General features: G+C 51.0%; 1 protein-coding gene across 4 annotated transcripts in view; it reads left to right on the plus strand.

Moving 5' to 3' along the window:
- CCSAP (centriole, cilia and spindle associated protein) overlaps positions 1–16344 on the plus strand; it is a 34559-nt gene extending 18215 nt beyond the window's left edge. For 3 of the 4 annotated variants that reach the window (XM_081296979.1, XM_081296978.1, XM_081296977.1), the window contains 2 exons: positions 7536–7804; positions 8717–16344. In XM_081296979.1, coding sequence (XP_081153105.1) covers positions 7536–7804; positions 8717–8893 — 446 coding nt within the window. In that variant the 3' untranslated portion in view covers positions 8894–16344. Of the gene's footprint in view, positions 1–4612; positions 4706–7535; positions 7805–8716 lie in introns of all 4 variants that reach the window. The other variant, XM_081296976.1, reaches the window with a different exon arrangement.
- The last annotated feature ends 147 nt before the right edge of the window (positions 16345–16491 follow it).

The raw sequence follows: 16491 nt of genomic DNA on the forward strand, positions 1-16491 counted from the left end.
TTTTGGAGTTCTTATATATTCTGGATATGAATCTCAGATATAGTTTGTGTTTTCCTTTCTGTATTCCTTGACTAGATGTTAGTCTTTGTGGATTTATCCTTCACTTTTAAAATTTTACTTTCCTAATTTTCATCTTTCTGTTCTGTTTTCTGGATAATATTCAGCTGTATCTTCCAACTCTTACTGCATTTTTCATTTGTGGGTCCTATTTTTTTTTAACTTAAGAATCAGTGAATCATTTTCTGGGCCTGCCTGCCTCCCAGCCTGTCCCCCCCCCCTCCCTTTCTCCTTTTCTCGCTCCCTGCCTCCCTTCCTGCCCTCCCTCCCAGCCTCCCTGCCTCCTTCCCTCCCTGCCTGCCTCCCAGCCTGCCTCCCTCCCTTTCTCCCAGCCTCCCTCCCTCCCTCTCTATCTCCCTTTCTGCCTCCCAGCCTCCCTGCCTCCTTCCCTCCCTGCCTGCCTCCCAGCCTCCCTCCCTCCCTCTCTATCTCCCTTTCTGCCTCCCAGCCTCCCTGCCTCCTTCCCTCCCTGCCTGCCTCCCAGCCTGCCTCCCTCCCTCTCTCCCAGCCTCCCTCCCTCCCTCTCTATCTCCCTTTCTGCCTCCCAGCCTCCCTCCCTCTCTCCCTCCCTGCCTCCCAGCCTCCTAGCCTCTCTCCCTTCCTGCCCTGCCTCCCAGCCTCTCTCCCTCCCTCCCAGCCTCCTTCCCTCCCTCTGTCCTTCTCACTCTTTTTATTCCTTTCTGAAAATAAAGTCTCTGGTTTTTATTGGGGCACATATTGTCTTATCTTGCTGAAGACATTACTAGATTCTGTGTGCTTTCTTCTCTGTGCTGCATTAGCATAGTCTATTTCCCCATCCTCTGTTTTTGTTTTGGCTTGTAATTCTGAATTGCACGGTTAGAAGCTTTTTTCAAGTGTGTGGTGATTCTCGGGTCCTTATTTTGCTTAAGAGATGCGTCAGGAAGGCTCTTTGGAAGTTCCCTGCATGTATATGGGAGGTGGGAGTGCTGAGTGTGGGACCCCTAGAGCAACTAGACTGTCTCCAGTTTCTTATTTATTGAACCCAGAAGTTACCACTGAGCCACATCCCTGGCCCTGTTTTTATCTTATTTTGAGACAGGGCCCAACATGCCTGCCTCTGCCTCCTGAGTGGCTGGGATGACAGGCGTGTGCCACCTCGACTGGCTTACACTGAATCGTTTGTTTTTAGCAGAGGGTAGGTGATGTGATTTTAAAGTGTGTCTGAAATAAGAAAAGCCGTCCTGCCCGCCTCCTGCCCTGCTCACTCAGCTCTTCCTGGCTCCCTTGCAGCTTCATCCCCTCCTTGTTTAGACTTCCTTGGTGGCTTTGGTTTTAGACTTTGTAAACATTCAAATTTCATAGGGTGAAGTCTGGCTCCTAATTGGACTCTGCCTCCCTCACTCCTTTTGGAGGAGGATGTTCTAGGATCCCATGGGGAGCTTGTGCCTGCCTCTTATCTGGTTGGGGCCTTTCAGCGGAGGAGTTCAGTTCAGTGATGTTTCTGACTGGTTTTGTGCGTGTGGTACTGAGTATTGAACCCAGGGGTGCTCTCCCACTGAGCTACAGCCCAGCCTCCCCACCCTGTTGTGTTTTTAGATAGGGTCTCCCTAAGTTGCCCAGGCTGGCCTCAAACTTGCAGTCCTTCTGCCGCAGCCTCTCAGTCATTGGGATCACAGGCATGTGCCATCGTGTCTGGTCCTAGTACTGGTCTTGCTCTATTTGTTTTTGGTTGTTGTTTGTTTGTTTGTTTTTCTATAATTCTTGGCCGAATGGCATACTTCCTGGATCAAACCTATAACATTTTTCTTTTAAAATTGGAATTTTTAGTTTGTTTTCTGGGAGAACTCCTGAATTTTATCTTCCAAGCTCTGTATTAAAATTTTCCATTGTACCATTCCAATTTTAAAATCTAAGAGATAAGAGATCACTGTTTAGGTCCTAAGTGTTTTAATGTTTTTCTTCCACTTTTTGAATCTTGTCTCCCCCTTGTCTTGGGGGCAGCTCAGGTGCTTGCTCTGCCCCTCTGCTCATATGAGGTATGCCCTGAACCTGTTTCCCAAGAGATGGCTCCTGTAGTCAGATGAGGACCCAGGTGTTCCTTCCTCTGGGGCACTGGGAACACTGTCATTATTCCCCTGGGATCTCTTATATGACCTTCCCCAGATGGCAAGTGCCCCTTGCCTCAGAGGAATAAGCCTGGAGGAAGGTTCCCGGTCTCTGCCCTCCTCACTGAGAGGCTTTCTTCTAACTCTGTTTTCTGGAAGGTGTCACCCATGACTTTCCCTGTATGTGGGTGGACCTGGGAGCCCGAGCCCGAGCCCGAGCCGGAGACAGAGCCTGAGCCCAGATCCCAGGCCCCTGTGCTTCCTGCCATCCAGCAACCCACATGTCTCCCTGGTAGAAGGGAAACAACCAGTTCTGTGGCTGGATTGCTGTGAGCCAGAGTGGCTTAGACTAGGCTCCTTATAGTGCTGAGGTTTCTGTGGCCTCAGTCCCTCACCGCCCCCATCCTTGGGATGCCTTCTCTGACTTCAGCCTCTGCCTAGCTGGAGCCGCTGGGTCCACCCAATGCGGGACCTCTCCCTGAGCCTGGCCCTCCTGGCCACCTGTGCTGGCCTCCCACGGCAGTGCCGAGACGAGCTGGCAGAGGCTCTGCTGCCCTTTGTGATCCGCCAGACAGCACCTCTCTGACCTGTTCAGGCCCCAGGAGTTACACAAGTCTGCTCAGGCCCAATGGGAAGGTGGAGGCATAGCCCTTGCATTCTCAGAGCTGCTTGTGGGACTGGGTGCTGACTGGTTGGTGCTGGACCTTTGGCGGGACAGCCTTCTCAGGACCTGCTTTCTCCTGGCTCTTGTCCTGGGTGCCTGTTTCTCAGGCAGTTGGGATGGCTCAGCCAGGTTGTGTCCTCGGCCCCTTGTCCCACTGGTTCTGCTGGCAGCTTGTGCTGAGGTCCTCACTTCCCTTGTCCTTTGCCTTTTTGCTTTTGACTTGTCCTCGACCTCCCTCCCCCATTGGGAGAGGCTACTTGCACATGTTTTCAGTGTTCATTTGACTCGGACCCCCCCTTGATTTATTTGCATTTTTTCTTTCTTTCTCTCCGTTGGGCTACCATGGTTTGTGAATTCTTTTAGTTTTTCCCCAAACTAGTCCGTGGCTCTGTGGGTTCTCTTCTTGCGGCTCCTATTACTTGGCAGTCTCTGCTCCTTGCTGCCATTTCCTTCCGGCTTGTTCTGCTCATTCTTATTTGTGAGGTGGGTGCTCGGATGCTTTCCCTGCCTTTCTTTCTTGATGTGATTGTTTTAAAGTTGTACATTTCCTGATTATGGCTTCAGCTACATCCTGCATTTTTGTCATGCTGTATTTTGACTCAGTTAAACACATTTTCTAATTTAGATATGATTCTTAAAAATAGTCACAAAAATTGATAAAGTTTTACACGTATGTATAGAACACAGGCAAGGAAATATATTTATCTTAAAAAAACTTATATTACAGAAACCTACTACAGACATGCTAAGTGAGGGCACTATTTTTTATTTTGAGACAGGATCTAGCCAAGTTGAACTGATATCCCTCCTGCCTCAGCCTCCTGAGTAGCTGGGATTATAGGTGTGACCATCACACCTGGCTAATGAGGACACTTGGGGAAAATTCCCAATAAGATCAGAAAAAGAAAAGGATGTCTTTTGTCCCTGTGGCTTTAGAACTTTTATTTCTGTGTGTGGTAGGACAGGCAGAACATGCAATTCCCCATCCTTCAGGGTGCCTGGCTCCTGACTGAACACATTCAGGGTTTCTGTGGCCACAGTGTGCCATGGTTACTTAGGAGTGTTCTTATGTATAAAAATGGGAGAGATTTTTTTTAAAGTTTTTTAAAGTCAAGCTTAATTACCTTGTGGTTTAAGAATACATTGTATATAATTTCAGTTTTGTAGATGTGTGAAGATTTGACTTATGTCTCTGGATGGCTAAAGTCCTGCACATGTCCACATTGTCCTGATGAGAACACATGTGCTGCCGCTGTTGGGCCTGCACACTTCACCTAGTGGGTCGGATTCATTAATTTCAGTCAAATGGTTTTAAACAGACTGTTCAGTAAGACTTCTGTGATGAGGGGGCATGTCCCTTGCTGACTAATATGTTACTGTCACTTGGACTGTTACCAGTGTAACTGAGGAATGGAATCTCATTTTATTTACTTTAAACAGGTACTGAGTAGCCCCCATGTGGTTAGCAACTAAGCACTGCACAGCATTGTTATAAATCGAGGCAGAATTTGTTTGAACGTCCATCAGTTGCCTGTATAGAGGTGGAGCTGGTGGGGAATGTTGTTTTTGTTTGTCTGAAATGTCTTTATTTTAAACTTTTTTCTTTAAAATAGGATTTTATTTTATTTCACACATGTGAGGCAAGCACTTACCACTGAGTCACAACCCCAGCCCTTCAAATAGGATTTAAAAAACACATATGTAATTATCCTGTACCAGGCACTATTTTAAGAGTTTTTAACTATTAAAATTACAGTGATATGTTCTTATTTTTCCATCTTTGCCTTCTGCTACAGATGATCCCCTGCTGTGTCTTCCTGTCTAGGTGCAGAGGGCAAAGAAGTAGTTATTTCGTGGTCGGTAGATGGTGGTTCCAGAATCTCAGGCTCTTCCAGCTGGCCAGCCTTCTCTGCCTTCTGTGTGTGCCCGTTGTCCTTGATGTACTGGGAGTTGAGTTGAAGGCATTTGTAGGGCTTCTTCGGGGCTGAGGTCTGCAGAGCACGATTGGTCTTGTGCTGGGTATTTGTGGACAGGGTTCTCCTGGGACCATATATTTTGGCCATTTTATGCCCTTGGGGTGGGGGGTGTTGGCCAGGGCCACCCTGGCTGCTCACCAGGATGGTGGCACCTGCCTTGCTGGGTCCTGGGCCTGCCCTGCTCTGCCACCCCTCATCCTTCACATGGGGACAGCCAGACCGCCTAGCATGGCCCCTGCTCTTCCTTTCACACCATCTCCCTGTGACATGTGGCACCCTTTATGGCTCTTTCCTTTCTGAAACTCCTTCTTTAGCTTCCCTTCTGGTGGTCTTTTTCAACTTTTCAGCTGTCCTTCCTTTGTCCTGCTCTTGAACTCCCTTTCTCTGCCTGCTCATTAGATAGCTGCACCCCAAGGCCTGGATCTGCCCTTCCCCTCACTTCTTGGTGACCCAGGCCACGCCAGAGCTCCCACTCACCACACTCACATCCAGTGCCATTGTCTCTCCTGTGCTCAGGCTGGGGTCCAGCAGGCTGTTTCCTCTGCTAGGCACCCCTTCTCATCCTTGGGTGGGCCTCGCAGGGTGGCGTGACCACCTGCCCAGAACACCTGGCTTGGTGTACCCCACTGAGCTGGGTCACAGGCCCAGGTGAGTCAGCATCTATCAGCTTGGGGGCCTGCTCTGATCCCTGCTGGCTGACCACCCTGGGGCCACCCTGGGTTGCTTTCCACTTTTCCTGGCTCGCCCTCTGCTCCTAGCTGACCTAACGTGTTTGTGCTACATGCCTCATTCCTAAAGTGTAGGTAGGACCACACTATTCCTCAGCTTGAAATTCCTCAGTGATTCTCCATTTGCAGGATAAAATTAAAACTCCTCAGTTTTGCATGGAGAGTCTGTATTCCTCCACTGCCTGCGGCCTCCTCCCTAGGCTCTCTGTGGACTTAGCATGTTGAAGTGTCTGTCATCCCTCTTCCCAGTTCCCTGGTGCCCTTTCCTGTGCCGTGTCTCCTCCTGGCACTCCGCTCCTATTCTCTGCCTGGCCAGCCCTAGCTTATCTTCTATTCCAGGTCACTCTTGCTTCTGGGGGCAGGCTTCTGGGGTGAGCTGGGTCCCATGAGGAAGAAGGGGTACTCATTAGCATGTCAGGGCCAGGTCCCACCCACCTCGCGCCCTCCTAGATCCTGAGGTGCCCCTTCCCAGTGAGCGCATTTGGGCTGCTATCAGATGGAGCCTGGTGTCCCACCTTCTCCCTGCACTCCACTGCGGGACTTGAAGAGACAGGCACACCCCTGGCCCCAGGATGGGACATGCGTCACCTGCCCCTCAGGGTTTGTAAGGAGTAGGGCCAGTGGTGGCGCCAGTCAGCACAGGCCGGAGTGGCAGGTGGCCCGCAGATGTCTTCATTGGACTGCTGTGCCTGGACTGCCCACACAGGGTCCACTCTGCCCCAAGGGAATAAGGAAGGAGGCCACAGTGCAGTCTGGACTGTGAGGGGATCAGGCCCCCATGGCAGGCTTACGGCTGGCACTGAGAGGCAAGTTCTGTGGCTTCTGGAGGGAGTAGTCCGCTAATGCCTGGACCTCAGGATTACCTTGAGGCAGGAGGCAAACAGGCAGAGCCTTTTATTATGAAGGAGGGATTTACAAAAAATAATGGTAAAATCCTAAAAGGTAACTAGGATAAATCAGAGCTGTTTTGAAGGTGTCTGCACTTTTTTGGGGGGGTGGGTACCAGGGATTGAATTTAGGGACACTCAACCACTGAGCCACATCCCCAGTCCTATTTTGTATTTTATTTAGAGACAGGGTCTCACTGAGTTACTTAACGCCTTTCTTTTGTTGAGGCTGGCTTTGTATTCGAGATCCTCCAGCCTCAGCCTCCCGAGCAGCTGGGATTACAGACGTGTGCCACTGCACTCAGCCAGGACTGTCAGATTCACCTCAGTCTGGGTAGCCACATCCACCATTTCCTAGTTCTGCTGGCAGAATTTAGGGCTGTGTAGACCTCAGAGCTGACCCCAGCTGTTGGGGAGCCCCTCAGAGCAGTTTACATGGTTTGCTGTTCATACTGGGAATACAGAGCTGTCACCCAGGTGAGGAGCCATGAAGACTGCTTCCTATTGGGACAGGGGCCTTCATGTTGGGGTGGCCAGCCAGTTCCTAAGAGCAGGTGAGCAGCATTTCCATGACCATGAATATTAAAAAGAAATAGCCAGTAATCCCAGCTTCTTAGGAGACAAGGCAGAGAATTTCAATTGAAGGCCAGCCTGGGCAATTTAGGACCCTGTCTCAAAATAAAACAAAGGTGAGGTGCATCTCAATGGTAGAGTGCTAGCCTAGCATATGCAAGGTCCTGGTTCAGACCCCAGTACTACAAAAGAGATGCAATCCTGCAGCTCTAGTAATTAAAAACCAACATTCTGTGGCTGTCCAAGTTGACAGTCAGCCTCCCTGAGGCAGTGCCTTCGGGGCCTGGAGTGGGTGGAAGAGGCCCATGCCCCAGCACTCCACCTGTCAGGGCCAGGGGATGCCACACCACAGAAGGCAGGGCCCGCTTGCTCTGGAATAGGCCGGTTCAGTGTGGGACATTTGTTTTAAGATGGGATAAAGGTCCTATGTAGATGTCTCTGCTTCTGTGCTAGTGAAACTTGGGAGTTGAGCCCCTGGTTAATGTGTCGCTGGCTTGAAGAAATATGATGCTGCAACCCAAACAGTAACTGCACGTAAGCGTGGTTCAAGGTATTTTTCTCTTGTTTTGTCCCTTTTTTCAAAGCACTGCCAGTGAAAGATGTAGAAGAAAAATCCGAACGACAAACCAGAGTGAAGGAGACGGACAGGTTACCTGCTGGTGTCAAACCCCGACAGCAACCAAGTGCCTTATTTGCTAGAGGAAGTAGGAAAGCGGTCAGAAGCCCCCAAAGATCGTCCAGTAAAATAAAAGAAAACAAGCACCCATTTGCTCTTTACGGCTGGGGAGAGAGACAGACAGACACCGGAAGCCAGAAGACCCACAACGTCTGTGCCTCTGCCTCGGTGCATGAGGTGCGGGCCGGCCTTTCTGTTCTCCTCTGGAAACCACTGGGATGCACTGGGCCTGCAAGGTCCTGGGGTGGGGTGGAGGTCAGGGAAGCCCAGAATCAGGGATGGTTACCAGCAGGAGGCTCTGGATGTCGCTACTCGGGCAGTAGGGGTTTGTGCTGGGTGTTGGCTGGCACCTGAGGGGTTTACTGACACACACCAGGGGAGAGTGGGACTGGCTGTGTGGCTATAGAGCAGAGAGGAGTGCAGCAGGACTGGTCTTGCTGCTGCCCTTGTGAAGGCTGTTCTCTTTGGCTTCAACAAGCTGGTGTCCAGGGCTGCTTGGTGGCCTACTTCCCAGATGTCTTCCAGGCCCCTCTCCTGCTTGTCCAGGAGGGATGCATTTTCTCCCAGGGGCTCTGGTCCTCTGGTGAGGCCCTGTCTGAGCTCTGTCAGGACCTGAAGCATCTCATGGTGAGTCCCTTGGCAGCACTGATGCTGTGACAGCTGGAGCAGGGTGGCTCAGGAGAGGGATAGGAGCTGCCTGCTGGTGGCCATTCCACATGGCTTCCTTGAACTCTGGGCCCAGCAGATGCTGGCATTGGGAGTGAAATTTGAGGCCACTGGGCTGTTTTTCCAAGAACCTCAGTCCCTGGGGCTGATTTTAACAGGCTTTGCCGTTGAAGGGTGACGCCTGGTGAAAGCCCTGGGCGTTTCCAGGTGCTGGTTTAGAAGGTGGGCCCCTCCCAGCAGGTGCAGAGCTGACCCTGCTGCTCCCCAGATCTACTCAGGGTTTAGTCTTCTGTTGCCCAGCATCGTGTCACAGGCGTCTGGTGTGCGTGTTCCTGGGGGAACTCAGGTGTGCAGAAGGCCCGTTGGCAGGCATTCTTGACGATGAGCGCAGAGCGGACTCACTTCTGTGTTTCTCCTCCCTAGATTCACGAGTCGGCGCTACGGGCCAGGAGCAGAAGGCAGGAGGAGAAGAGGAAGCTGGCTGCTCAGCGGCAGCGTGCGCACTCGGTGGAGGTGCAGAGAGGCAGGACAGCGAGGGCCCCCTCTGCAGAGAGCCCCTGGGTGACGGAGTACATGCGCTGCTTCTCAGCAAGGGCCTAGAGCTCCCCAGGGGCCAGTCTGTCTGTGATCTGGACCTGGCCGAGACCTGGACCATGCAGGGCCTCTCGGAGAACAGCCAAAGGCTGTCCTGTCGTGAATCTCATCACCTACGTCAGCAGTAGGGCAGAAAGCTGAAGCCATAGACACTTGGTTACCTGTGAAGATGAGCCCCAGGCCCCTGGTATTCTTGTTAGAGTTGTGTCTGAGCATCTTACCTTTGAGGTACTGACACCAGATGCCTTTAAACAACTATGAGGCTTCCGTCCCCTTCTGGGTGGCACAGGTGGGATGTGTCACTCACCCTAGGGGCCTCCAACTCACACTTATGAGTCCCCTGTCCTGCACGAGATTTGTGTTTACTGACACATGTGGTTTCCTTTGTGAGAGAATACCCAGCAAGTATCACTCCCTGTGACCTCGGGCCCAGTTCTCCCTAGGATCTAACGTCCATCTATGGTGAAGCAGGGTGCTCGTGTTTGAGCTCACACCAACCTTCACATGGGTTGTGTGTTCAAGGATTGGGCTGGCGAGGCCTGGCTTCTCTGGATGGTCTCCTGGGCGCTCCCTCAGCAGTTTAATAGCCCCACACATTCCAGTAGACACAGCGCGGCCACTGTGTCTAGGTGTGATGCAGTTGTTGTGAGCCAGTTCACCTGTCTTTAACTACAGCATTTCTCTTCAGAACACATAAGGTACAGCAAGCCACAGTTACAGGCTGTGGACTCTAGCCTCTTCTGCAGCAGCTGGCAGGACATGTAGAACGAATGCCCTGGAATCACATGGAATGAACTGAGACACTCTCAGAGACACTGCCCTCCTGCCTTCTCCACTCTTCCTTCTACAGAACTTGGTCTTGGCAGTGTGTGGTGTTCCTGCTTCAGGATGAACCGACCGTGTTTGGTTCCTGGCCAACAGATCTTACCTGTACCTTACAGGAGCATGGGGGCCTGAGCGCATGCAGCTGTGTCTCAGAAGGGCTGGTCCTTTTGTGCATTTGCCTCTAGGGTGGAAAACGGTCTTCACACTCATTTCTCAGGTGCTGGTGGGTCTCCCCGCTGACGAGGCGTGTCCAGGAAGGATGAGGGCAGGTACTCTAGGAGAACGAGCAGGTCCTGCAGCTTAGCCCCTGCGGGCATGAGTGGAAAGTTGGTGTCGGACTTGAGGCTTGGTATGCCTGGGTTTTCACTCGGGATCTCTCAAGTCTGCTGGCTCTTAGCACACAGACTGGTCTCACTCCACATAAATTCAGCATCTTGTCACTGTGTCGAGCCATGAAAGTGCCTCTTAGAGCCTCCTGAGTGCTGTGGTCCTGAGGTGAGTCCTGTATGGAGAGTGTGCCTTGTCGTGGAGGAGTGTGCTTACCAAGAAGAAGTTCTACATGGTGTCTGACATCCTGGCTATGAGTTCCAGTGAACTTTGGATTAACCAGCCACACATCTTCAAACACTGTGGGAACCTGTGGGTCATAGGACCCTGGCATGTGACGGTGTGGCTCAGATGGTTTCACCCACTGGCTGAGCATCATGTTGCATCTGACTGTTGGAAAGTCAGCCGGGCATGGCACCTGGCACCTCACTCCTCCAGCCTGTGTCTCCCGGACATCTAGGAAACACTTGTCTGTGTGCTTTCTGTCTCCAGGCAGAAGGGAGCCTGGAAGGCAGATCAGCAAGTCCCCCTTCTTTATAAGTGAAGATGGATGGACAAGGTAGTTAAGGGACTTCTGATGATCATGAACAACCAGTGGCTGAGTGTAGTAGCTGTGGTCCCTCCTGTCTGAGCCCTCGATGGTCGAGATCCTCCTCTTCCCTTTTTTTTCCTCAAGGGCACAGTTACCTTTTGAGCCTATGAATTTGTAAAAGTTGTGACAATGTGACATTCCTACTTTCTTCTTTTACTGGGAACAGATGTGGTGCTGATCATGTTCCTAATTCTTAGGACATGTTGCAAGACAGGGAGATAATGTAAAGCTGCCTTCAGGTTGGAAAAGTAGAACTGGTTGAGAATCCAGTGTTATTTAAATGCTACATAAAGTCTTTTAAAATTTTGGCTTTAAGTTCGTATTAAAACAATTTGCCATAAACCAACTTGTTTTTTTTTTTTTTTTACTTTTATACTGAAGCTAGTCATTGAATATTGGAGCAATAACATCCAGCCCTCTGCTGGACCAATGCATCCTTGGGCATCTGACTGCCCTGCCCTGATTGGAGCTGTCTGGCTCCTGGTGCCCTGTTGGTGCACCCGACCCAGTTCCTGAGCGCCTTTGTGTAGCTCCAGTGATGACTGGGTCATGCTCTGGGGGAGGCCAGCACATACCCACCCCAGAGACCAGTGGTCAGTACCTCCAGTGTCAAGCAAGTCCCAGGCCTGAGTTCATGGGACAGAGCTTGTGAGTCTGCAGGGAAGAGTGCCAGCCTGGGCTGTCAGCTAGCGGAAGCTGTGACTGCTAAATCTGCAGTTAGGAACAGCCTTAGCAATGGTACCTTAGCTATAACTGCGGAGTTGGAGATTGGGGCACTTAAGACACCTAAAAGTGTCAGCAGTGAAGGGGAGGGTGGAGCACACTAGAGCGGTTTCCTGGTGGCTGACACTTCTGTGTGGAGTAGCAACACTGGACTGCTGCCGATGGCCTGACCACAGAGTAGTTTGGCTTCCAAGGGCCAGTACCTGACTATAGAAAGTCCTCGCTCTGGAGTCTGGTCAGTGAGCATGAAAAATGGCCCTGAAAATATGACCTGGTCAAGCAGAAGTTTTGCACCGGGGGTGGGTTTTTGTGTGCTAGAGTGACTAGAGTTACCAGGAGTGAGTATGCCCAACACCTGGCTACAGCCAGGGTAGTGCTGGCCCAACCTTGCCCCTTCAAGAGCCTTCTCTTGGGATGCAGGTGCTGGGTGCCCTCCTCGCATCTTTCCGCTTAGCATGGCTGGTCTGAGAGCCCTTGTGTTGGCAAGCACTGGGTTCACTTCAGACTTCTGCAGATCACAGGCAGCCCTGGACTGCGGCCCGGGCAGCGAGGACTTGTCTTTCCTAAGAAATGTGGTTTCAGCTCACATTTCATATAGCATTTATCTGAGCCTTCTTGTTTCTGAGAAGCAGTTTTGGTTGGTGCGCTTGTGGCTGGAAGAGCAAGCACTGTGTTGGTGCCTGCATCCTCCATGGATGTCCAGCAGATGCACTGGGGTCCAGGAGAGCTGTGTGCTGAACACAGGCTCGGTGGCCCTGGTGTCTGGAAGTCAAGAAAGTGTCAGTGCCGCAGAGTGCCCATGATGTGGGGTGGGAATGGGACTCCCTGCAGAGCTCTAGACACAGCTCCCTCTTGGGGGAGCCAGGTGGCCTGTGCGAGCTCGGCCTGGGAGCCCTCTGCAGGTGCATGCATATGCTATGACTTTGCACTAATATGTGTTATTGCTATACACACCCTGCAGTGTTTTCCACTTTGTCTTTTAGCAAAGTCTCTGGTTCCAGATGAGATGGGTAAGCACGTTTTGTGTCACTGCACATAGCTGTGGAACACTGATTAGGTACATCTCAAAGCCAGGGAGGACAGCCTGAAGAACCACCTTCCCCTGGTGTTCCACCCTGAGCTTACATAGCCTTATTCTCCTGTCCTCCTGACCTGAGCTCCTCATGGCCAAGCACAGAAGGAGCATGTTGTGCAGACCCAATAGCTGCCACTCAGAGGCAGGAGATGGACACAGGAGATGGACATCTGCAGCTTATAGAGTGGGGATGGCCCCCTTTTTGTCTGGTTCTTCATTTTTCATGCTGAAGATCCTAGGAGACACTGTTTGGCAGCAGGAGCCTGAAGAAGTCATGGGGTTGGGGAGACCCAATATCTCTCCTCATTGGAGCTGAGGCACCACCAGCCTGAGGCTGGGTGGAATGGCTCTCTTCCCTATTGAGGGGCAACCCAGGTCCAGCAGTGGGCAGTTCTAGGCTGCAGGATCAGGAAAGGAACCAGCCAGTGCCGGGGAGAGAGGCAAGGAGAGCTGGGGAAGGGCTCTGCCTTTTTTTTTTTTTTTTCAGCATTAGGGAGGGTGGAGGTCCCAGGGTGCTCTACCAGAGCTACATCTCCAGCTCTTCAGTTTTAATTTCGATTCAGGGTCTCACTATGTCACCCAGGTTGGCCTTGAACTTGAGGTCCTGTTGCCTCAGCCTCCAGAGTCAGTGGGATTATAGGTGTGCAGCCCCTCACCCTGTTCTCAGAGTTACTTAGGAGCTCCTGGGCCGCTGGCCCACTCACCTTGTGCACAACACTCATCTGTGGAGCTGACCCTAAGCAGCAAGCCAAAGATGGCTAGGAACTGAGCCCATGGTGACCTCTTCCCAGGCCAGATCCGCCCAGGTGGGTCCACATCCTACTATCAGGCATGGGAATTGCCAATAGGGAGGCAGATTGGAACTTGGGGTCTGAACTTCACCATATCAAAAACATTGAATTAAACAGGATACAAATCAGCCACCAAAGAGGGATTCTCACCACTGCCACTCCCCTCCATGCCCACTGTGTGCTTCCACCAGCCTCTGGAAACCCTCTAGAGGAGCTCCTCTGTCCCTCCTTTGGCCCCCAGTGGGGGCCAGATGGCAGCTCTAAGCGCTTCTGTGGCGTCCCCTGCCTGTGGCTTGGCAGCATGTCTGTGTCTGCAGTCCCCCACCTTCCCATTTCCTGGGCCTTTCCTTTTTGTGGTGTGGGGACAACCCAGGGCACCTTGTCCCTGAGCGACACCCTCCTCTGTTTTTTGAGATAGGATCTGGCTAGTTGCTGAGGCCACAGGCTGTGTCACTGCACCAAGCAGTTATTTACTTTTATGTGGCTCTCAGGATGAGCTTGTCAAATTCTGTTTCAAAATTCCATTTAGAAGTGTTATTAACCTTCACTGAATTGATAGAGAGACACTAGCCCTGCTTAGATGCCATCAGTGCAGGTAGACAAGCAGCAGAGCCAAATGTGTCCTCCATCATAAAATACAGGCCTCAAAGTACAGTCCAGACCACGGAGACAAGCTGAATGAGATCCACCTCATGTCCCCGTGCTGAGAAATCCAGCAGCTGTGCCTGGCTGAGGGGGCAGGCTGGTCCTGGGGCCCTGCTGGGGCATGGCTGCCCAGGGCCAGGGGACAGCCCTCCAGGAACCACCAACCACATGCTGGGATGGCCCCAGGACTTCACAAGAGAAAACCAACTGTAATGGCAAGATGAGAAAAAGACATCACCATCTTTGCCTTCCAAGTTCCCAATGGCAAGGGACTTCTTAAGATGGAAACGAACCATTTTCCAGAGAAATCTGGAATGCCTCCAATGTTTCCAACTAACACAGCATATGAAGCAGGTGAAGTTGGAAGGGTAAATTGGAGTCCTGTAGACAGCTATGTGACTGAGCAGCTTGCTCTGCTGCTTTATCCCCACAGTTGGATATCGAAGATCTCCATGATGAAACATGGAGGAAGACCAGTGCACCAAAAGGAGAACCAAAGCTTCCCTGACCGTCACTTTGTGCCCTCTGGCCCCTTGGGCCCAGGTTGTCAAGTCCAGTGTTCTCAATAAAGTCCCCAGAAATTCTAAGATAGATCAGGAAAGAGTTGCCTGATAACTGGCATACAATCATTAAAAGCTCACAGGCAACTTGAGGCCCCTCTAACTGTTCCCCCCCAAAAAAAGAAAAGCCCAGAGATGCTGAACGTGAGCTCCCACCCTGCTGGGCACTGGGTTCTTCCCCTGGGGGTCTTCTAGAAGCCACAGCCATGTCTCCAGCTGTGACATCCTGCTCTCACAAGAGAGCCAGGCTGCAGAAGGACTGTGACCACCAGTGTAAGCGATGCTATAGCCTTGCTCTTGCAAGACTGGAAACTGCCAATCCAGAATCTACATGCGCTTCCTTGAAGATGTGGTGACCAGGCGTCCTCCAGGGAAGGAGCCTCAGGAAGGGCACTGGGTCTGCTCCCCAGCAGACCCCTCCTCTGCCGCTGCTTTAAGGGTTGCAAACAGCCCAGCCCTGTCCTAAACCCTGTTGTGAATGTGACAGGCTCCTCCCCTCCCATGAAGAGCTGACCCTTAGGGCAGTGGATGACACCATTCCAGTGTGAGACACAGGAGCATGGTCCAGTTTGAGAATTTGCTTCAGAATCATTTTTCAAAGTAAAATGTTCAAGGAATTGAGGGAAAAAACCCAAAATATCTAAAACAGATACATACTGATTTTTTAGTCAAATAACTTCCCAGAGTTTGTGTCTCCGCGCTTATTTATTGATTAAAAGAGAATAAGCACTGGGAAGCTTCTAAATTAAAGTTAAATTTCTGGTCCATAGTTAAAAAGTCCCAGTGGAAAGGCACATATGGTAAGAATGCTTCTTATTTTTGCACCAGGGACTGAACTTGGGTGCTCTACCACCGAGCCACATCCCTTGCACTTTTTATTTTTTACTGAGACGAGTTCTTGTTAAGTTCTGAGACTGGCCTTAAACTGTGATCCTCCTGCCTCAGCCTCCTGGGTAGCAGGATCAGAGGTATGTATACCATACCCAGTGTGAAGAATGTTTTTTTAACCTCTCTGACTTAAATAATACCTATTTCAACCTTAGAGAAAGGTCTTTATCTATTTTTTGCATTGGCATTTTTAAGAATGAGGACAGTCTCGGTGACATAATAGGTGTCCCCGCCTCACACCTGCCAGGCCTTGCTGGATCAACTCCAGGCCAGCCTGGTAACCACAGCATGCATCAAGCCACCAGCAAAGATTCAGAAGGCTTTCTTAATAAGTATGACCCTTATGACATGAACTAGAGTCTGTGGGTCTCCAGAAAAGGAACACAACATGCAAGTGGGAGGGGGCATATCCATGGCCCATTGACGTGGGTGGCCAAGCAGGAGGGCAAAAATTCAAGGTGAGCTTCAGTAACTTAGCAGACCCTATCTCAATAAAAATAAGGGCTGGGGATAAGGCTCAGTGATGGAGTGCCCTGGGTTTGGTCCTCAGTATTGCTAAATAGGCAGATAAATACAATAATTAAAAGTAAATAGCTGGGCGCAGTGGAGCACACCTGTAATCCCAGTGACTTGGGTGGCTGAGGCAGGAGTATCACAATTTCAAAGCCAGTTTAGCAACTTAGCAAGGCCCTAAGCAACTCAGTGAGACCCTGTCTTAAATAAAATACAAAAAAGGGCTGGGGATGTGGCTTAGTGGTCGAGTGCCCCTGAGTTCAATCTCTGGTACCAAAATTAATTAAAAAAAAGTAAACAATGAGGATGAGGCTGGGCATGTTGGTGCACATCTGTAATCCCAGCTACTTGGGAGGCTGAGGCAGGAGGATTTAAAGTTTGAGCCTGGGAAAACTGTCTCAAAATAAGAAAGGCTGGGATGTGGCTCAGTGGTGGAACACCTCAGGCTTCAGTATAAAAGAAGTAAAAAAACAAAACAGAATACAACACAAAAGATTTGAGGTAAAGGCAGGGTGCCCTGAGGCTGGACTCTAGTGGTCTTCCTGCTAGGAAGGGGCAGCAGGGAGAGCTGGTAGGTTTTGTCTGCTGGGTGGGACACAGACCCTGGCCTGGCCTCAGGGAGGAGCCCTGAAGCCCATGGAACAGGACAGTGCCAGTTCACCAAA

The sequence above is a fragment of the Spermophilus citellus genome (genome assembly GCF_964194105.1).
Source record: "Spermophilus citellus genome assembly, chromosome: 6".
In the NCBI taxonomy this organism is placed as follows: Eukaryota; Metazoa; Chordata; class Mammalia; order Rodentia; family Sciuridae; genus Spermophilus; species Spermophilus citellus.